The sequence below is a fragment of the Ursus arctos genome, unplaced genomic scaffold (assembly GCF_023065955.2).
Source record: "Ursus arctos isolate Adak ecotype North America unplaced genomic scaffold, UrsArc2.0 scaffold_8, whole genome shotgun sequence".
Lineage (NCBI taxonomy): Eukaryota > Metazoa > Chordata > Mammalia > Carnivora > Ursidae > Ursus > Ursus arctos.
The window spans coordinates 84,805,005-84,828,304 of NW_026623100.1; the positions used below are offsets into that span (position 1 = coordinate 84,805,005).

At 49.2% G+C, this 23,300-nt stretch overlaps 1 protein-coding gene across 2 annotated transcripts in view; it reads right to left on the bottom strand.

The window, feature by feature from the left end:
- Positions 1–23,300, bottom strand: part of SNTG2 (syntrophin gamma 2) — a 205,974-nt gene that overhangs the window by 153,861 nt on the left and 28,813 nt on the right. Inside the window, exon 2 of one of the 2 annotated variants that reach the window (XM_044390009.3) lies at positions 3,598–3,735. In XM_044390009.3, coding sequence (XP_044245944.2) covers positions 3,598–3,735 — 138 coding nt within the window. Of the gene's footprint in view, positions 1–3,597; positions 3,736–23,300 lie in introns of those variants that run through there. The other variant, XM_057309257.1, reaches the window with a different exon arrangement.

Genomic DNA, 23,300 nt, shown 5'->3' on the forward strand with positions numbered 1-23,300 from the left:
AGACGTGACATCCTGGCGCTCATGCTGCAGCAGCAGAGAGAGCCGGTGTGTCCTGTTACCCGAGCAGCCCCTGGACGGCCTCCCGGGGTGTCAGGCAGACGCCTAACCAGGTCGTGTGTGTGGGCAGATGCCGGCGCCCCGCACACACCATGTTGGCAGTCCGCCAGAACGGGGGCTCCTTCTCTGCCACGGACATTCTACTCCCTCGTTGTTCTGCGTCCTGTGCCCCCCGCGAGGCTCCCGCAAGCGTCTCCTGGGTCCCACGCGAGCAGAGGAGTGGCTGAGATCCTGCTTGACCTCTGCCACCAACTCCGGGACCTGAGCTCGGACATCCCTGACTCTTCGTGTCCTGAACAGTAAAATGAGGACACAGAATCCTCCCAAGGACATTCACCGTGACTGGAAGTAGCAGGTACAACACAGATTTATTGCAATGTTCTCTTCGTGTGCACCTTCCCGCCACGTTAATTCAAACCACAAGCATAAGCTCACAATTCAGGAAAATGTAATGTGTCACATGTACGGTGATGATTATAAAAATAAAACAATCTAAACAAAAATTCTGAAACAGGAGAAAAAGCTAGTTCCTTCCCCCTACAAAGCACACACTTTCTTTAGGAGTTAACTAGAAATGCCTAAGATTTTAAACATTCAAAATGCCAAGCTGCTAGGAAGGGATAGAAATATAAATGAAATATGAGTTTGTGGATTTGAAAGTCTGGCGCTGACCCAGCAAATTTTAAGAATCCATTAAATTTAGTTTTGTAACAAAAGTAACACCTGTCATTAACTGACACTTCGGTCCTGTCCCCCAGGCTCAGGTTCCCGCCCAGCTGCATCCCCTGGGACGGGCGGCCCAGAGACTGAGTGCAGCTGGAGCAACGGAGTTTGTGCAGACTGTGCCTTACGTTCCCAGAGACCCGAGCCCCCGCCAGGCGCAGCCCCTGAGCCGGCGCTGACCATGAAGCACCTGGACGTTGACGCAGGCATGGGCTCTCCCGCCAAGGACAGAGCCCAAACTGTAAAAAATAATTCTCAGCACTATTTCCTATTAAGAAAAGTGATGTTGAGAATCCGAAGGCTGCGTGCGCTGCACACATGAGTTCCGGAGGACGCCGACGTGACCTCAGGCCTGGCGAGCAGGGTGGGCGCGCGCGGGCTTGGGCTGTGTGACTGGCGCGTGCGCATGCAGGAGCTGACTCTGTGCCCTAAACCCTGTTGCCTGTGACGTGGGGGTCAAGACGCACCTGCTGCATAACCGTGCTGTGCGTTTTTGGTGAATTAGGGTCTAGAACACGCTCAGAGACGTCCTGGCGGCAGACCATACGCACCAGCAATGACTGTTGATGGCAGGTTTGCCATCCAAGTCTTGGGGTCCTACTCATCACTTAATTAGTGTCTGCTGGAATTTAATATCTATACTGTGCACCCAGTAAATATGTGCTGCACAGAATTTGACATTTCTCATCTCCGGGACCCACACAGAGACTCCAGGTTCGATGAGGTGTGAGGTCCCTCATTCCTTCTGTTGATCCACCGTGCACTGATCAGAGCTTCCACCCTGCCCTTCAGGATAATTTTAAATGGAAAACAATCGTGCTCAGCCAGCTTCCCGGTGCAGGGGCCTTGGAAACGCTCACTACTGTAACGCAGGGAGCTTCCGCCCCGAGACTCCCCAGAGGTGCTCTGACTCCAACTCTAAAAACCGTGGTGACCTTTGTGGAAAAGAGTTCGTCTTTCTCTTCAAGCACATGAGGAACGCTCACGGCAAGATGGTGTTATTCTTATAATCAGCTGAAGAATTCAGGGTTCCGACTGTCCCTCAGCCTCCTGGGTTGAACCCACTCTGCTCTGCGACTGGGACACAGAGAAAGTCTGATCTCAGGAGTGGACCGTGTCTTCCTCTGAGCAAAACTCGCTCCGAACCGCCCCCCAAAACCATCCAACCCAGGGATGCGTGTTCCGGCAGAGATCGCTAGAGGGGAACACAAGCCCGCGTGCCCCCGCGGCTCTCCTCAGAGCAGGGCTGTTTTCAGGCGACAAGGAATCCCTGGGAATTATAGCCCCAGCTGTAAAGCTGTGAACACACACTCACTTTGAGCACGGAGAACTTAACCTTCGATAGAGCAGCTGACATTATGAATAAAAAAATGTCATTTACTTTTCCTGGACAATATAGCTTAGAAATGTCGAATGTGTTTTACTAGAAGCTGCCTGGGATTCCCTACAGGTTATCGAGTCACTATGAAGAAGGATAATTTTTTAAAACAGTTACAAACTGTTCCCTAACACTGCTCTCCCCAAACCCAACGCTGCTGGTTATTCAGAACAACTGGGGGGGACGGTAGGTCGAATGAGGGGTTAGTGACCCTCGACCTCCGACCCTGACGGTGGCCCTGAGGGAAGAGCAGCTGGGAGGGGCAGCACCTGTCCTCCGCCCTCCGTCATGGTGACTTCGCAGGGAGTGTCCAGAGCGGGGCCAGCGACCCGAGAAGGGCAGATGTGGGTCTGGGCAACACAGGGGGGTTTCAAGTGCAAGACGGGCACTTCCGTTCTCCACGCATGCGTGAGGGCCACATGCGTCCAGGGCCGCGCGTGTGTAAGACGTGCACACGAGCCCAGCATGGCTTCCACGGGTGGGGGACGGTCCGCATTGGGCGTTCCCGGGAAAGACGTCACAGTCTGCGAGCACCTGCGCCTACTGAGGAAACACTGATTTTGGGGATTACAGATTGGGGCAAGTGCCCTGTTTACTTCGTTTCCAAGGTGAAGGTCATGAGGGCCCAGAAAATCACCAAGTAAAGGGCCTCAGGGCCCGCACTCTCCGAGACCCAGCCGTGGACTGGGGAATGGGAACGATTCACGGATGTTTTTGAAAACACACTGAAAACAACTTATTTTCAGCTACGTGATTTCTTGAGTATCAGTTTTTGTCAGTCCTGAGTGGGCCTATTCAAAGGACAGAGCAGTGAAATGTTGATTCTATAGAAATATATATACATATTTATACATTTATACCTGCAATTATTTGAGATCACAAGAAAGAAAACAGGAAACCGACTCTGGTTTGAATAGAGTGTATTTCATACATTATACGGCATATTTCCTATATCACTTACCGTCATCCTGTTTGACCTAAACTGACGTAAAACTGGCCAAAATTATTTTCTCTAATCTTTACTCGATATTTTACTGCATCTAATCAGTACATTTCTTACCCTTCAGAAAAGTTCACTGTGAGTGACTAAAGCCCAAGGAAGGACGGAGCTGTAGCGCGGAAGTGCCTGCTCACGTCCCGGCCGCCAGGCCGGAGCCGACACCTGACGCGGGCAAGTGCCTGCTCTGTCCGGCCGTCACTGCGTGTGTCGCAGACGCAAACCCTCGGCAAGTGAGTACCTCTCACATTCCGTCGTCTCCACTTCCAACAAGAGTGTGTCCCATGTCACACCATGCGTGTGGGGACAGCTCCTCAAGGGAAATACACCAACAAGGACGTTCGAGAAGCCGGGGAGACAGAGAGCTATACTCCCGACCCCGACCTTGTTCTGCGGCCTCCCTGACGCATCCACGCGGAGCCCGGCGCCATGGGGCACTTACATGTGCGCCGTGACTGCTCCCACCAACACAGACCACATCTTGTTTCTGGATCGTGAGGACCTCTTTTGTCAGTTTCAGGCGGACATCACACGCGCTTCCAGACCCCTCGCGGAGCAGCGAGGCCATGCCGGTTCTGGTCTGTGGGGAAAAGCGGAAACACAGGCAGAGGCTGTGAGCACAGGACCACGGCCCGCTTGCCCACAACCCCGGAACACGCACCCAGACGGACCCTGTGGGGACGGCACAGCGGCTTCCATCTGGCCATGGCTTCTTAACACACAGTAAATATGAATTCTGAGTAACTGTTTCTGAACAGTTTTTACAGGATTTAAATCAACATGTTTTTAAAAGAAAATTAGGGTTTTCTTTAAAAGCTTGAAAATATTAGTATTTTGTTCAAACCAATTTTTCTACCTTTAGAAAGGCTTTAGTTTCCACTTTTACCAAAGCTCTTTGAATGATAATCATCCCTTTAGGAAGATTCAGATAGTACTTGTTTGAAGATTTATCAGTCTGGAGAGGAGATGTTGAAAATCAGCAAAACGTGTATCAGAATTCTCATCATTACGTGGAGACTGACTTTATCAGAAGTACCCAGAGGGGCCCACGCACCGGCTCCAGGGTGGCTGGGGCCCGGTGGGCTCCTTCCCCCACCACCTGGCAAAGCCAACGGGGTTTGTCAGCAGGCGCGGATGAGAGGGGGCACGTCCGCAGCTAAAGAAGGTAGCGTGGCCAGGTCTTCTTAGCCAACGAAGAAGAATGGAAAACTCAGAAAGACACCTCCGGACAAACGAGAGGTCACCTCGTGCTTGTCTAAAGGTGCCCTATCTCACTCGGGCGCCCCCCCCCCTCCGCCAGGCTCACGTTGGCGGGTCTCAGGGGTGGAGCAGCTGGTATTTCTGTCCGTCTGGAGTCTGCAGCACCAGGTGCCGCACGCGGAGTGCTGCCTGCACAGCCTTAGGCGGTCACCCTGCAGGCCAGGAGGAAGGGAGGGGGAGGGAGACGGGATGCCTAGCAAGATGGCAGGAGCTGCACCCTCAGGCCAGAACCACGAGGACAGGCCCACGAGAGGGAGGCCTGCATTCTGTGAAGGGTAACGTGGTGGTCCCAGAGTGGCTCTCAGCGCGGAGTGACTCAAGGCCTGCACCTGTCCCTGCCGGAGACCCACACTTCAATCCGTGTGCGATGCAGTCTGAGCCTCCGGATTGTAGAGACTTACCAGATGCTTCTATTAAGCAGAAGAGTCTGAGAAGGAAGAGCTCAGACTGGGGGGAAGCCTCCTGCATGCTCCCTGGAAATGCAGACCCTCCACCCACAGACCCCACCCGCCCAAACAGAACCCACCTTTCTCAACACCCCCGGTGACCCCTGTGCACACAGCATTTAAGCACCATGGAAGCTGTTTCCTATTGGTATAAATTGGGTAACGGTCCAGTCTGTATTTACTGCACAGCCACACACACGACACCACTGACACGCTATCCACACGCCCGCGACCCCACTGACACACTATCCACACGCCCGCGACCCCACTGACACGCTATCCACACGCCCGTGACCCCACTGATACCACTCTGGATACAACCTCGCAAGGAGGTTATAATAAAGTATATGTATTCATCAATCACATACGTGTAAAAACCCTAAAAAAATTACCAAATATAACCCAGAAAAATACAAAAAGGAAAAACCTGTTTCGAGCCAGTAAAATAAGGAATGCAACGTTGTTTACCATTCGAAGATCAGTGTAATTTGCTCTAAGTAATAGTTATCTCTTGCTGCATAATAAAATACCCAAAAATCTGCAGCTGAAAACAACCACCGTTCCTGGAGTCAGGAATCAGGGGGCGACTTGCTGTGTGTTTCTGGACCAGGGTCCCCTGCTCCAAACCCCCTCCCACAGCTGCTGGCAGAAGGCTCCAAGTCCCTGCCATGGGTGCCACGCTCAGCCCGCATCCCCCAGACTGGATGACCCAAGAGAGACTTTGCTCCCAAGATGAAACTGCAGCTTTGAATGACCAAACTCCATCCATCTGCCATATGCTGTGACGGTACAGCCCAGCCCTGGAACAACGTGGGACGGACCGCACAGGGGCACGTGTACCAGGGACTCTTCGGGGCTGGCCACCAAACACAGGGACAAAGAAAGAAGACACTTTACAAGATCACTGGTAAATTCCAAAGACGGCATTTGATAAAGTTAAATACTCATTCACAATGAAATCTTCTGATAAAAGACACCTTCCTTAACCTTCTGGAAAATATCTAAAAAAGACTAAAAGCATTTGTCATTCACCACCTTGAATTACTGAAAGCTTTCCTCCAGAGACAGAGGCTGAGAAAAAGAAGTGTGTTCACTGTTGCTGCTTCTGTAACACTGTGCTCCTGGCCGGTGCAATTCTGTATCTAATATATACTTTAGAAATGTACGATGCACAGAGGAGAGGAAAAAAACGAAGCTAGTTCACAGATGATGTCTCTGAGCATGAAGATAATCCCAAAGTCTCTATGCCTGCCACAGGAACATGCGAACATTTAGTCTATGTCTTTAACATCATTACCAGTTAACGGTGTATTATGACAATACTGTGAAAGTATGTTTCAATATATCAGCAGCAAATAATAACAGCTGAAATAAAAGGATATAATTCGCAGTAGCATTAACAACTAAAAGTTCGAAAGTGTTACTGAAAGGAAACTAATAAGACCTAAATAAGTCACAGATTGTGTTCGTGATTGGGTGAGTTCACACTGTGAAGTTCTCATTTCTCTCCAAATTAATCTACAAATTAATCTGTTGTTGATTCAAAACAACAGAAAATCATAAACCCCATCAAGTTTTTAGAAACTGACAAATAATCCTAAATTTCAAATGGAAATGCAGTCATATACAGCCAAGGTGAAGAACACCCAAGCTGACGACGTATAATGCCAGATATCCAGAACTATTTCGAGTTTATAGCAATTAAAATATGGGGTATTTGCTCAAGAAAAATAGCTCAGTGGAGAAGAGCGAACACATAGTCCAGAAAAAATCCACATACGTGTGATCCCCTCACTTGTGATAAACGCAGCACGACCGTCAAGTCTGGAAAGTATCTCTTCCACACATAGAATAAAAAAGCTCGCCGCCCCGCTGCAGAGCGTAGGAAACAATCTAGCCGGGCTTCAGAGCTACATGTGAACAGTAAGTCAACAAAACGTTTAAAGGAAAATAGGTGAGAACATCTCCGTGGACTCGGAGCAAAGTTGACTTCAACAGCATGCAAATCAGTTCTAGCCTGGAAATGTTCTATTCTTGAAGTTCTAATCCAGAAAGAGACTAATTGTTCCACATAAAAATCGAGAAATTCTGTTCATTAAAAGATACTATGAAGAGATCGAAAACGTACTCACAGAGTGAGCGATCTCCGCATCATGTGTATTTGATAAAGACTCACACAGAACATACACAGTGCTCCTAAAATCAGCAGGAATAGTAGTAATTTTGTAAATGTCTAAAAGACTGACCACTTAATCCCCTCTGAAAACCTCACATGAAACGGTGAGAATGCCCACCTCACTCTTGTCCCTCAGCATTTCCTGTACAACTTTGTCTTCCGTGACACAGAAGAAAAGAGTTTAAAGGTGTAAAAATTCAACGGCATTTACAATATTTACAGGTGACACTGAGGTCCACAAATAAAACTGGAAGTATACAAACATGTCAGAAATCACTTACGGCCAGAAATACGGCAGGATAAAATCACAACAGATCAATGCAATCTGCAAATACAGTCGCACATTTATACAATAATTTATATACAATAATATAAATAGACAATTAGTTTGCAAATATAATTTGTATGTTTACCCAATAGAACCAAGAGAAAAAAAATTAAGAATTTCCTCCAAAAATCCATTAGGTACCCAGGAATATACCCACCAAAACAGCTTGAAGACTTGAAGGGAGAAAACTGAACCCTTTATTGAAAACACTAAAGGAATACTAACTAAACAGAGAAGTGCATGGGAAAATGAAAGAAGAGTGTGTCAATCATCCTGAAACTAATCTATTTGGTCACCGCAGCTCCAGTCAGAATGTGTATCAGCTGGACCTCAACAGAAAGACCTGGAATTCCTAAAGTGGGGGGCGTTCCTGGGGCCAGGAAGGGCAGAGGAGGGATGGGGGTCTTGCTCTGGTAGGGATCAGTGACTGCAGTCGGCCATGGGTTGACTCCTCTGTGGACTTGGCGCCCGCACCGTCAGGATGCGAACTACAAGATGTTCTCTCTCCGTTTCCTTGGCTGCTTTCCCTGCCCTTTGTAGTGCTACAGAAAATAACGGTTTTTATTCATGTTATTGTTGACGGCGTCCTGGAATTGCAGAACTCTGGCATTATCAAGCTCTAAGAATTACAACCGTGGGTAAAAATGGTCCAGGGTTAGAAAACCGACCAAAGAGCAGGAGAGAGAGCCCAGCAAGGGTCCCCTGTGAGTGTGGATGCTTGCGGCAGTGTGGATGCCCTCCAGGGACAAGACTAAATGCCACAATGGCAGCAACGGAGCCACCGAGTCCTGTGGACCCTCCTGCATCCCAGGAATGCTGCCGACCAAGCTGAAAACTTGCACAGCCAGTATCTCTCTGACTGTCGGGCTTTCCAACAAGGCACGCAAAGCAGAACCACGGGGCAAGACTCGGCCCCTGCACCACAGCGAGGACCCAGCAGGGTGGCCCCAGCGCATACCTGGGCGGAGGACCCACCCCTCAGGCCGCCAGCCTGAAGCCCCCAGGCCAGGAGCTCCCTTCCGCTCAGCCCAGCCAGGTGCATACATTCCAGGATCTGCACCCACGGAGACAGGCTCTTTTCTACAACCCTCTAAATGTAAAGTAACACTAGCTTCCCGTGAAAATCCATCCACTTCACTTGATTCCGAGTCGACAGGAACAGCGAAGTGAACAGGAAGCAAACTCAGAAACCAAACAGCTCATCTGACAGCACGCCCTGCTTGTCACGCGGCGCATTTCTCAGGTGTAATTAGCATCAAAGCCGCGGTGGCAGCAGGAGGAGCCCTCCACTACCCACATTGCCATTATGCTCTCAGCCGCGTGAGAAATGACGTTTCCACCATGAAATGATTCATGCCATCAGGTATGAGATGAATTTTAAAGAAAAAACCTAAGTCATTTTTAATTTGGAACACAGAGAAGGGGAATTTGTACCTGAGGAGATGTTTCCTTACCAGCAGCAGACTGGCAGGCTCAGTAGATCCTCGAGGATTTTGCGAGGGCAGGTAGAGACCCCACCCTGGTCCCCTGAGCTTCTCCAGGGGGTGGGACTCAGAGGCCAGGAAAGAGCAGCCACCCCAGAGCCACGGTGGGTGGGGTGGGAGCGATGGGGGCGGGTGCACGGGTACTGAACAAGGAAAAGGAGAGAGAAAAGTTGAGGCCAGAAGCTCAGAGCGGGACAAGGCGTTCTAAACTGGGCTGCCCCTGGAATCACCTGCTGAGAGTTCAAAGCCACTAGCGCCCGGGGCCCCAGCAGCGACTCTGGCTTTGCGGGTCAGGGGTTAGGGGCTTACAAATTCCCTGGTGATTCTCTTGGGCAGAAAGGCTGACAACAGGCATGGGGAGGCTGGCTGGTTAGAAATGAACAAAGGGGCCCAGGTCCATATGAGGGCACGCCCTGGGGGGCAGATCTGGGATGAGAATCGGGACCCGGGGATGCACACGCTCTCACTTCTTCAAAGACTGACATCCTTCCTCGGATGGCTCCGGTCCAGACAGGGCAGCCATCCATCACAGCCAGGAGGACCTCAGAAATAGACCCTCGCTAACCACCAGCCGTGAGAAGACACAGAGGCAAACACACGCCCAGACCTTGTGGGGCAGCGTCAGCTCAGATCCTCAGAGCCACGGCTGCCCGGTGCTGTGACAAAGCAGGACTCAGACGGTCCCACGATCCAGGAAAACGCCATAGATGAGGTCTCTCAAATGTCTGTTTTAAGTTGTTTCAAGTCAAATCTCAATCAGTAACCCTGACCAGGTAACTGGCATTTGGTGGTCTGACCCAAGGGGACTGGCTCTCCAGCCCAGTAAGTTTACAGCTGTCAAGAAAACAAGCAAGGTTGTCAGTAGTGACCTACTTATAATGTACGTTTAGGGGAAAGAAGGTAGGGCATCGTGCTGCTAACTGATTCCTACTTCTGCAAAAACAGAATGCTATAAAAGTCATAAAGATCAGAAGACTCTTCACAAAATGGCATAACATTTGAATGACTTAGATTTACACACACACGCACACACACAAAGTAGCATTTCAACGTTATTTAAAATAGATATCCACCTGCTTGTACTGTATTTTAAAATGCAATCAATTGTGAGGAAAATATTGGGAAAAAAGTCTTACAGTATACACATTCGATAGTCAGAAAAGACATTAAAACAATCAAAGCAAAATAAATAAATTACGATTTATCATTACCAGAATTCAGCTGTCAGCCACTCAGATACTACTGAAGTTGTCAAAACAACTCTTTATAGATATACAGATATATAATTTTTTTAAGATTTATTTATTTATTTTAGAGAAGGAGACAGAGACAGAGAAGAGCCAGGCGGCAGGGGCAGAGAAAGCAGACGCACTGCTCAGCACAGAGCCTGACACCTTCTGTAGAAATTAACTTATCAGAACTCAAGCAGATTTACGGACAATGAACAAACTCAGAATTTAATCAGAGCCTTCTTTATAAAGGACTCAAAGATTAGATGGGTAATGGGTACAGACTTTTGAACTTTCAAAGAAAGAAATCCTACGCTGCCTAGAGGATTTCAAAGTACAAGAGAGAGGGAATTACTCTCACCACATCCAACAGAAAAATGAAAACCCTGACAAACACAGAGAAAGAACAGAAATAAAGGAAGAACGAATCTCAGCTCTGGATATAAATGGATTGTCTTTAGCCCTCCAATAATCGAATTCAGGAGAATAAAAGAATAACACGCCAAACACCCGAAGAGAGTTACATGTCAGCAAAAGAATGTCCTAATAATCCATACGTAACGAATCACCTAAATAAACCAGGAGGAAAAATCTTATGAACTTGTTAACAGATGTCAAAAAGTTATTATAAAACACCAACTATCATCACTACTGTCTGACATTGTTCTGAAAATCCCTAAATTAATAAGGCAGGAAATAGAAATATGGTGTTTAATGACTGGAAAAGCAGAGGAAAAAATGATCATTATTGGCAGACAATGCAATTGTTTATCTTGGAAAAGAACAGATTTTCCACAGACAGAAGGGAAGTGGTTGTTTCAAGTTTGAAAGCTTTTCACATGAAATCTGCAGACAACAAAATAATGACAAGAAATAAACCGAAGATACATGAAAATATACAAAAAAGTTGAAAAGGAAAGGACAGTGATACATAAACTAGGGAAATATGAATTCCCCAAAAGGGGTCAAACCAATTTAAACCCATTCATGAAAAAAAAAAGAAAACAGATATTCCAGCAACAACAATAAGAAAAACATGACAACGAAACACTGATAAAAGGAACAACAAACCAAGGGGCGCCTGGGTGGCTCAGTGGGTTGACCATCTGACTCTTGGTTTCGGCCCAGGTCAGGATCTCAGGGCTGCGAGATCGAGCCCCGCGTCTGGCTTCGCACTCAGCTGGGAGTCTGCCTGAGAGTCTCTCTCTCTGCCCCTCCCCCACTCGCTCTCTTTCTCTAAAATACTACATCAATAAATAAAGGAACAATAAATCAAGAAGATTCAACAGTCAAGACCACACACATTTCCAACAAATATTCCAAATATAAAACCAACCACCAAATAATGCAGACAAACATCATTAAAAGTGCAGGTGGAGATGTGGGTACAACCCTGTTAGTCCACCTGCTGCTACAATAAGAGGAAAACAATCAAAGGTACAGAAGATGCGAAACATGGTTACGAATCCTGAAAGAAACAGTTGTGAATTTTAAAAACACTCGCTTTCGGAGCGTCTGCTGGCTCAGCCGGTGGAGCGTGTGACTCGATGTCAGGGCCCCGAGCTCGGCCCCACAGGGCGCGTGGAGGTTACGTTCGGAGCAAACCAAATCTCGTTTCGGAGTCCCCATGGAACACGGCCCCAAATCCACCCCAAGGAATCACGGTCGGGCAGAACGTGGTCTCTGATCATAACCGGATGGAATTCCAAATCTGACGGTCAGCGCTCAGAAATCCCACAGAACCTAACACCGGCTTGCAAGGAAGAGACAGGAAGTTACGAACTGAAGGGAATAGAGATATTACTTCAAAACTCTTATAAACGTTCTTAGTATACCCAACAGATCGGTAAAAACAATAAAACCAAATCTTAGGTGAGGATGCGAGGGAACTGGAAGGGCGTTCAGACCAGAGCAGCACCCCGCCACGCGCTCCTGAGTCTCTCCCTGAGAGTGGCTTGGGTGCGTCCTAACCCAGCCAGCCTGGTCTGGGGCACGTGACCCGAGAACCCTGGTGCACGTCCACAGAGAACGTCTACACGGGACACATTCCCAAAGAAATATTTTTGGAATGGCCACCTAAGAACATCTGAAAATCCAGACCTCCATAACAGCTGGGGAATACTGGCCAAAATCATCAAGTTCAACCATTCGTAACTTACAAAACTACACAAAGGTCAAGGTAAGAAGGAAGGTCAAGGCAGAAGGAGGCTGCTGCACTCGTCCAGTGAGTGAGGATGGGGAGACTGGGGTGGAATCGGCACACCCCCAGAAGTCAGAGTGGGCAGGACTTCCCGATGGGCTGGGTGTGGGGGAGCGTCAAGCACAGGACTCCAGCAGGAGGAAGGGAGAGGTGGGTCATGCAGGGTCATCAAAAGCATCGTGCCCAGGAAACACGAAGGGCCGACAATGCCTCCCTCACTCATTTGTTTGTCTTTTTGGATGCTGGCAAATGCCGATCTGCAATTTCCTAAACCTGCTTCCAGAGGGGATGTCCTTGTACCGCGACCTCTACTGAGTTCTCTGTGCACCCAGCAGCAGGTGCGGAGCAAATGGCAAGGAGCACCTGAAATGTGGAAGGAGAGCTAACTTCCTGTCCTATATTCTACTCGGTCTTCCCGTTCAGAGCCTGGAGAGGAACACCGCTGGGGTCCGATCAATAATCCTGAAATTCCATAAAACAACGCTAGAGCGGTTTTCAATTAAAAGCCGTGTGTCTGCATCTGGCACTGAACGCTGGAAAGAACTTTCAGAAATTAACTGTCCAGTAATGACCGATAGCTCTTTGCGTTTCTAGACATTGATTAACATGTCATATTAAAATGATCTATTGTTCTTGGACTGATTTTAAAAGATATAGTTTAAACTCTAGAAATACGCAGCAAAACAAAATAAAATAACAAAGCCATCTGCGGTGCCGACACGGACGTCGGAACTTCTGGTTTGAGACCCAGTCCAGCAAATCCATGACCCTGGGGGACCCCCACTTTCAAATCTCCCAAATCAGTCAGTCTGTCCCGGGGTCTCATGAATGAATGCACACATGAATGAATGACACGGCCCATGATATCATGTGCCGACCCTCCCTAGGAGCTCCAGGGGAGCCCAAAGGTGCATGGCGTTCCACGGCGCCCGCCCAGCCTGGCTCTGCACGCATCAGTGCTGCCCTGCCTCACCCTACAGCCCCCCCTGCAGTCAGCTCTCAGTCACCAGACGCTCCAGGTCCCCGGGGCCCCGTGGTTACTCTGAGCTGTAACTTCCTTCCTGCCCAGACGCCGTCCAGTTACCAGTACCCCCCCAAAACCCCAAAGGGGAGACCCCAGGTCAATTCCCTGTGATTTCCTCCCATTTTATCAGACTCTGCAAGACTCTTGCCAATGATCTGCCAGAAACGCAGTTTGATATCTGTTTTATGAGTGGGAGTGTTTTATAGTTTGATTTTTTTACACTAATTACTTAATCTATTTGGAATGCATGTAGCAGAGCACATTTTAATTTAAATATTTAAATCTTTCAGTTTTCTTCATGTTGGTCCTCACTTTACTTGGGATTTTCCAAATAGATATTTTCTTCTACTTTACTTTCTAAATCAGGGATCAGCAGACTGGCCCTCACACCAAACCCGGCCTGGCCCACGGTGCCCCCGAGACTTCACTTCCCGACCAGGGCAGACAGGGTCAACGAGAGAGAGCCCACGCAGGCAGGCCCTCCACTGAAGTGGGTGTGTGGGTGTGAAACTGCTTTTCCCACGTCACCAGCCACTCTGCGTCACTTCCCTCGTTCATACCAGCCTAGACTTTTGAGAGCATTTTCTTCTGTGTGGTCATGGGACAAGGGGTCACGGAGCCGCACCTGAGCCGCACCTGCAGCCTGTGGATGTGAGCAATGAACAGCTCTCCTTGGAAACGGCTAAAGGCTGAGTCCACTTGTCTTGGCAACACAATCTACCTAACACTGACTGAATACCAATGCCGCAGCTGTCCTGGCAGGTGGGACGGTCCCTGGGGCCAAGGCCAGTTGACCTGTCCTTCCAGACTGACCCTCCGCTCCAAGGGGGCCAGCAATGCAGAGACCTGAAACGACCCAGCTCAAGAACGTTCAGATCTGTGCTGCCGACCACTGTGATCACAGTGGTCCACTGCGTGTCTTACGCACACGGCTATGTCCTCGTACTTAAACACAACGCTGCATGTAACAGAAAGTGTAAAGCCTTTTCATCTCTGCTACCCAAAGCAAAGTCTCAACACCATCTCCTTGCATATTCTGACTGCAGAGAATTGCTTTAAGAACAAGTTTCCCAGCACCCAGACTCAAACACGGCGTGTCTGAGCAATTCCACCCAACTTTAGGGACACTCACCTCACACTGCATAAAGGGAGAGAAACACCCAGGAGCTACACTCATGTGCTCTGGCCAAGAGAAGACGCCACCGCACGAGCACAGTGATGACCAGGCCAGGCTCTGAGGCTGTAGTTCACTCCCCTCCAGTTCAACCAGGCTCAATCCTGTGGCTCCAGCCCAGTTCCCAGCTGAAGGAAGTCCAGGGGCCAACAGTACACAGAAACTACTTGTTACTCATAGCGGCTTAAAGAGAAAGTCAACAAGGATTCATTTCAACCCATCACCACGGCACATGGAACCCTCTTTCTTCAGACCCCCACTGGGAGCTCACGAGCCTGAACTTGCTGAAGACTCGTCTGGGATGCCCACGCCCTCCTGGACCACTGGCTACATCCTGGGTCCTGGATTTTGTCCTTCGGCTCCTCCTCCTGGTTCTCCTGTCTCTTCTCTTCCCGAAGCAAATCTTAACTCGTCAGATACCCCAGCCCTTCCCTAGCCCTTGTTCCTCGCAGTCTACAGATGCGTGTCCACCGTGAGGACGGCACTCTCACTGCTAACCCCAGACACTCGGCCAGCCGGGGAGGTCCTCCCCCAGGTGGAAACGTGCAAGGTCAGTGAGAAAAGGCCACTTCTCTTTCTTGGATGGTGGTGTGGAGACATCGCGTGCAGTTCTCACACACCGGGAATACCGCGCATCACATGCACACATCACATGTTTACAAATACGCTTGAGCACGTCCCGTGCACACGGCCTATGGCGGGCACACACCGCCGAGAACGGCCTGCCCCTCTGAAGGCCCCTGAAACGCGTTTCCTCCAGGGCCCAGGGCCAGCAGCGGGCACACACCCTTCCTGTGCCCTTGAGCTACTCAGGAGCTCCGTTTGACTCCCCAGTCCGGGAAGAACAAGCCATCATGATTAGAGCAGACCATCGTGCTGCTGAGGCCCACCGTCCCTGACTGAGGGTGTGGTGACAGGTGTGTTTCCCTGAGGTGCCTGGGTACCTGACACTCACCGAACACCAGAACCGCTGCTGGAAACACACCTTCTGACAGCCACCTACTCGCTCTGACGCAACAGTGTTTTACGGACATTTCCCACTGAACTGGCTGGTTTTTTCGGCACTCGGTCTGCTCATCTGAAAAATCAGAACTGAGAAAGAAAATCCGATGTGTGTTCTTTAAAGTAAAGGAATAACATTTCCCGAATTAAAGTCATTAAAATTCCCAACTCGAAGAACTGATAATGTAAGCTATCCCACACCATGGGAAACAGCCTTCTTTCTTTTGAAGACAATGTTATATCCAATGTTATATCCAATGCTTTCTATATTTAGAAGCAAGCATTTGACAGCGAATTTCTATACAGTTTTCTTAATATCTTTGGATAAATTTATATGAAATAATCCAGCTAATCTTCAAGCCTACTTTCATCAAACCTCACGGCAATGAACTGGAGAACCGCAGGTCATTTTTCCCCCTAACGTCCAAGAACTTTTCAAATACTTCAGTCTGCCCATTGCGGTGCCAACCCCTGTACTTCATTCCATGATTTTATGTTTAAAAATAAAATTCAGTCCCCCAGTGTATTGATACTGAGTGTAACACTCAGTCTTGGACTTTTCCTTCCTACACATCATGTTTCTCACTAGAGAACTCCTCCTTAACAAAAAACATGGACGTTACTCAGATGTAAGATAGGAAATGAACATAGCTTTTATTCTTCAAATAAATGGTGATTCAAATACTAAGTAAAAATGTAGCATCCATGCCGGATTCTTTCCAGAATCCAGTGAAAAGTGGATTCCACTCCAGAATCATAGGGAATTGCTACCCAATTGCCCATGCTAAAATCACCCTTATATAAATGCAGGGAAAGGCATGGGGATAACCCCAAACTCCCCGTGTTCTAGAAATGATTGTCCCAATCATTTTGTGTGACATAAATAAAACTCCTATGCAGAAAATAACACACTGAACAAATCCTGTGGTCAGAACTCAGAGGAATTTACTAATCATGTATGACTATGTGTCAGCAAATCATAATTTTGAATTACAAAAACCGTCTTTGTTTTGTTCATTATCATTTATTATTAAAACCAATGATTTAGTAGTATTTGGAAGAGAAGCCTTTGGACATTTTTAAGGGGGGACAAATAGCCACCTAACGCAAATCAGAGTTCTAACGGAAAGTTCTGGAATCACTTTACTGTGCTTGACTATCCTTAATGTTACCACAATACATCGATTAGTTGTTCAACCAATTGTCTGGAGGTAATACTGTAATGAGATATCTTAATTTCGTAACTGTACACTAAGTGTAACCTGAAATGTCTACTTCAATTTGGTGGCATAAGCAGACTTTCACATGGGAGCAAAACGACAGCCTTGCTGGGGACTGACTCCCACCGTCTGTGCAGCCCACGCTCCCACACACTAGCCTCGCGGAGTAGACGTGCCCTGGTGTCTAAGAGAACAAAAGTGAATTAACTATCAGACTACTCAGTCAATACTTTATACAGTGACATTTATGATCAAACCCATGTCTGGTCAGTATATAATTAAGAGTACCACAGCAATACTACTATAAAGGAAAAATACTTTGCACAATTAAGTTAGAGAGTTAATTTCAGGTTTTCATTAGAAAGCTGTAGCTTTTTAAGTTTAAATTGCTAGACACCTTTCAAAAAACTTTGACGACTACAGGAAAGCAGGTAAAATTGCCCACGGCCCGTGTCTGAGGTATGAGCAGGCGACAGATGACACTATACATTTGTGTTTGCTTGGAAACGTGAAACCGCATTTTAACCAGAAGCACAGGCCCTCAGCCCTCACCTGAGAAGCGATTTATCAATGATCTCACCCATAAACAAACACACGAAAACACCCTCCGCTGGTCAACATCTGCAGGAAACTGCAGTTCCCTGAACTGTTCGGCTAAGGCAAAACAGTCCGACCCCAGGGAGAGAAGCGTGCATCACCTAACAAATCACGCATCTGACGGGGTTGTGGAATACCGGTGGGGTTCGGTGGGGTGGAGTCCGGAGCCGACGACCAGGAAAGAATTCTCGAGACCTCTTTGGTGCAAAACGGTGGCTTATTAAAGCACGGGGACAGGACCCGTGGGCAGAAAGAGCTGCTGCCCCAGGTTGTGAGGGGCGGCTGGTTATATACTATGGGGTTGGGGGAGGTAAGGAACAAGGGAGGTTGAGAAAGTATTTCCATATGTCAAAGGACTCACAGGATACTGGAGACCTTGCCCTTGTCAAGTTAAGGTTGTTTTCCCTCTAGCAAGGCATAAGCATTGAGATGGTTGGGGGCTTCCCAGAAGAATGTCACACGTGTCCCACCCAAGAGTGGGGGGGGGGGAGTCGCAGGGTGTCAGTTAGTGCTTTGTCTTCAGCCAGCCTTCTGCTCCCTCATCACATCTATTACGTGGCCTGTAAGACCTCCTCTAAGATGCTAACGGCAAGATACCGTCACATACAGGAAACAACACATGTGCACGGATATTAATTGCAACATGTTTGCATTTGCAACAGTCTGTGGAGCACAGAGTGTCTGTGAACAGAGGAGCACCGCAGCCCTGAGAGTGGAGACAGGAGCCACCGCCACGGCAACGTAGTAGCATGGGGTCAGGACAACAGCACAGCTCCGCCTTCGTGCGTCAGGAGGAGAGGATGGCATCAGGGCGGAAACACAGAAGAGGAAGAAAACATACACTTACCTTTTCTCCCCCAAAATAAAAATCTAGATATAAGTGATAAAAAGCTGCACTGATTACAGAAAGCGCCAGAGCCCAGGAGCAGGGGCTGGCGTGCGGTCTCTCCAGTGATTACAGAAAGCGCCAGAGCCCAGGAGCAGGGGCTGACGTATGGTCTCTCCAGTGATTACAGAAAGCGCCAGAGCCCAGGAGCAGGGACTGGCGTGCGGTCTCTCCAGTGATTACAGAAAGCGCCAGAGCCCAGGAGCAGGGGCTGGCGTGCGGTCTCTCCAGTGATTACAGAAAGCGCCAGAGCCCAGGAGCAGGGGCTGACGTGCGGTCTCTCCAGTGATTACAGAAAGCGCCAGAGCCCAGGAGCAGGGCTGACATGCGGTCTCTCCAGTGATTACAGAAAGCACCAGAGCCCAGGAGCAGGGGCTGACGTGCGGTCTCTCCAGCGCTCCTTTAATCTGCATCGAATTGTGCACCTTGCAAGTTTTACATCTTCAAAAATCAAATGAGTCAAAAGAAAAATATTAAAGCCCAAATATTATAATCTAATTTAAATATTCAAGCTAATTTGTATGTTAAATTGATAATATGACCACAAACAGGAAATAACGGTTTCAAAAAATTGTGCACATCATACCAGTTTGTCTGTTTATAATTGATAACATTCTAAAGATCAAAGGTGAGCAATAAATACACCTTAAGTCAATCGTTTTAGGGCTGAGATTTTGATATTATAACCTGGAAAGTATTTAATGCACACACAGGACTAATAAGTATGTAAGCATGATAAGATTAGTAGAATTCAAGATTTCCACTTATGACATAAAGGACAGAAAAGAAAAATAAAATCTAGGCAAAAGTCTTGTAATGTGAAATGTGAAAGTCTCAGCAGTTTTAAAGTACTTTTTCTTGCTCTGTCCAGCCAATAGTCTTGGAAGCTTTATTTCTACATATTCAATTAAACTCAATAAAAAGAGCAACCCCAACTTCTGGGGAGATGGGGGACCACATTTCTGGGTCCAGCAGAGAAGTGACGAGGGTGAGTCTCAGCTCATTTAGTGTCAGAACAAAAGGACTCGAAAACGGGGTGCATGTCGAGACAAGGAGGCGGCCTGTAGAGCCTCCCACCCGGCGCGGAGGACCTCCCCACCCATGGCCGGGGTGCCTGTAACTGGCTAGAACACTGAATAAACGTGCAGCCCAGTGTGTGTAAGGAGACTCAAAAAATTAAGAAGGAGTAGCTGAGAAGCAGACAGAAAAGCCGTCCTTACAGCCACGACCGAAGTCCAGGGTTCCAGACACAGAGAGAGGGGCTGACCTCGTCTTTCTTTCTTTTTTTTTTTTTAAGATTTTATTTATTTGTGAGAGAGAGAGAGAGAGAGAAAGAGAGAGCATGAGAGGGCGGAGGGTCAGAGGGAGAAGCAGACTCCCCTCTGAGCAGGGAGCCCCATGTGGGACTCGATCCTCCAACTCCAGGATCATGACCTGAGCCAAAGGCAGATGCTTAATGACCAAGCCAGCCAGGCGCCCCTGACCTCGTCTAAGAGGAGCCGTAGCACGTCTCCAGCGGGAGAGGGAAGGCTACTCTCAGAAGGCCATTCATCCGAAGAAAGGAAGTCACTTTGCCAGATCTGATGAGTTAAAGGACTCAGAAGGATCCCCAATAAATGTAAACACCATCAGACAAAACATTGTTGGTAAACAGCGTATTTTCATGGTGCCAGCCACTCTCCATGAGCGAGAGAGAGAGATCGAGATCCGTGAGTTACGCTCTTAACCAAGTGGGAAACTCAGATCACGATAATGCACAGCCTGATGTGATGGGCAGGCTGATGGGTCTGTGGTTGAAATTCACGCCATATGCAGCACACACACGTACGTGAGGGAAATATATGAAAGTATCAGTTACGCAATCTGGGTGATGGGTATATGGGCATTTACTGGAATAGTTTTTCAACATTTCTGTGTTTTAGAAAATATTCATTAATACAAACTTGGAGAAAAATCCCAGTAATCAGTACACAGATGCAGCAAGCTCAGACCCCATACGGACAGAGAGGATGATGAATGATTTTGTGAATAGCACCCTTCTTGTAAATGTGAGTCACCCTGGGAGCTGGGCCTCCCGGCGAAGGGACTCTGGCTCTGCTGCTGTCTGGGGGTGTCAGTCTCCTCTTCGTCACCATCTGGCGATCGAGCACCAGGTGCGGAGAAAAGGCACAGATGCTGGAGCCAGGAGAGCCAGCCCCAGACCCCAGACTCCAGACCTGCTGGTTGCTGACCATGCCTCAGAGATCAGCCCTGCCACTCGCCAGTCTGGCCCAAGTGAGACACCGGGGGGTCACCCTGCAGCCCCTTGCCCCACGTCTCCGTGTCATCAACCAGGTCCCAGGCGCTCCTCCATCTTTCCACTTTCTGAATCTCACGGCCACTTCCTGATTCAAAGCATCACCTCTCACCTAAATTGCTCCATGAACACTTCATCCACCTCTCAGGTTCCAGAACTAGAATATCTCCAACATTGTCTGTATCACCACCAAGCCTATAGGTATTTGAAAAATGAACTCAAACACATTACAACTACCAATAATCCCACTTTCCATATGAAGTTCTCTGTTGCACTGAGCAGAGTCTGAATTTCGTAGCAGACCCTACAAAGCGTCACCTCTGGCCCCCGATTACCGATTGCCTCGTGCTGGCCATGCAAATCAACAGACTAAAGCCCCTCAGTTCCTCCACATGTCATCTGCTCTTGCCTCTGAGCATTCGCACACACTATTCCATCTGCCTGAGAAACTCCTCCCCCCCTTTCCTTTCTAACTCAGCTCTCACATCCTCACCTGCAGGGAGCCTTCCCTGACCTCCTAGGTGCTCTGGGGTGTCCTGTCTTCCCACAGAAGTACCTGACCACCACAGCAAACTCAGCTTGCAACTCTATTCCCAGGGACCAACTCACGTACTTCACTTGGCCCCTGTGATGGCTAATTTCGTGTGCAGCTTGGCTAGGCCATGGTGCCCAGTTATTTGGTCAAACATCATTTGGGATATTCCTGTGAAAGTGGTTATTTTTTTGTTTTGTTTTAGACATTTTATTTATTTATTTTGAGAGACAGCAAGCATGAGCGGGGGAGAGGGGCAGAGGGACAGGGAAAAGCAGACTCCCCACTGAGCAGAGAGCCCGATGCAGCACTTGATCCTAGGACCCTGAGATTGTGACCTGAGCTGAAGGCAGACACTTAACCGACTGAGCCACCCAGGTGCCCCTGTGAAAGTGTTTTGAATGAGAGTAACTTTTAAATTGGTGGACTTTGAGTAAAGCAGATTGTGCTTCATGATGCGGGTGGGCCTCGTCCAATCAGCTGAAGGCCTGCTAGAACAAAGAAGCAGATGCTCTCTAAAACAAGAGAGAATTCCTCTGCCAGACGGTCTTCAAACTGGGACATCAGTTCTTCCTGCCTTTAGACTTGAACCGGATCATGGGCTCCCCTGGTTCTCAGGCCTTCCGACTCAGCCTGGAACCTACAGCATGGGCTCTCCTGGGTCTCCAACCGGCCAGGGGCAGATCTTGGGGAACTTCTCAGCCTCCGTAACTACAGGAGCCTAATCCTTATAATAAACCCCTCCCCGTATCTGTATCTCTACACCTGCACCTACTGGTTCTGCTTCTGTGGAGTACCCGGAGGAGGGCGGTCTCCCCCTGACTCCACGACACCGCCGTTGTGAGAGACAGAGCCAGGGGAGTGCGCTGGCACGTGCCTGCAGAGGAAAACCTGACCTCCTTCATCTCGGTCAACGGATTAACGGATGTGGAGTGCAGCTGTTGTCCGTCTGCAGGTGGGGATACACCTGCACGGCTAGCAGGCCACACCTGGCGATGGCTCCCAGTGTCTCCGTGCTGACGACAGTGCTCACGTCCCACGGAACCATGGCTCACGTGAGATCTACAGCACTGCCATGCGCAGACATCTCAGTAACTGAGACAAAGCCAGGAGAGTCTGAACAATGTGGTTTTAAGTCAATGCCCCTTCCCTCCCCTCTCTTCCCAGAGCCGCCACGCAAGCTCCAAAGTTCGGCGCCACGCCGAGCCCTCCAACCTCGCATTCCGTTAGGTACCACGCTTCCACCACCTTCTACAACTTCAGCTCATCCACGCCCTTCCCACTACGCTCCCTTCGCAGAGGGATTACACCTGCACCAGCTCTGATCTGCCTCCTACCCACTCACCCCTGCTCACCACCATCAGGTTAACTACTATCAAATGTCAGACTAGGATCAGCGATCACCTCCCACGGGGACACATTCACGGATGGGATGAACCGGACCCTGCTCTGACATGTGGGCTTCTGCTCTGTCCTGGTCACCTGGTGAAGGTAGGTCAGGTGGACGGCTTCGCGCATGGAGCTCAGTCTGATTCCCTCAGTCTCCCGGCAGGCCCAGATTAAAATGCCTCCACCGCGACTCCTCTGAAACCCATCCGCAGAGAGCTGCCACGCTCTGGCGGTGTTCTCATGGAACAAGGAGCTTCCCAGAACAAGCACACACAGTGTGTCTCTTCACGTCCCTGTGACCCCTGACACTGGCTGGGGGTCAGCGGTGGTCTGTCCTGGTGGTAGACAGCGAGCTAGCACTGAGGTCCCACCTGCAGGCTTGGGGAGGGGTCACCGGTGAAGGCACAGACGCCTTCCCCAGCAGCCAGCACGATGATGCGGGGGTCCGTCCCCTCGCGGCAGAACTGCTGTGACTTCCCTGGGCCACGATCAGACTGTCACTCACGCTGGGCGGTGTGTCCACCTGCCAAGTCTGCTGCCAGGGCACAGCCTACTCGGAACTGGGAACTGGGCAGGGCTTCCCCAGCCTCCCCTGGCACCAGCCTCTCCTCCACCTGCTTCTCCTGCTGCTGCTGTGTGGTTTCTCCCCATCTGTTCTGAGCACGGCCCATCCTGGCCACAGTGAGAACCTCCGGGCTCACCACAGAAAGCAGGTGTTCCCGCCAGGCAGGCCCTGGCTCAAAGGAAACCCTGCAGCCACAGCCAGGAGACCAAGTCACGGTTCAGCCCCCACAGCTGCCTGCCGCCCACTTCTCTCTGCAGGACGGCCCTTCCCCTGCGCCCCCGTCTCCACGGGACGGCCCTTCCCCTGCAATCCACCGACCGTTTTATTTTCTGCGTAT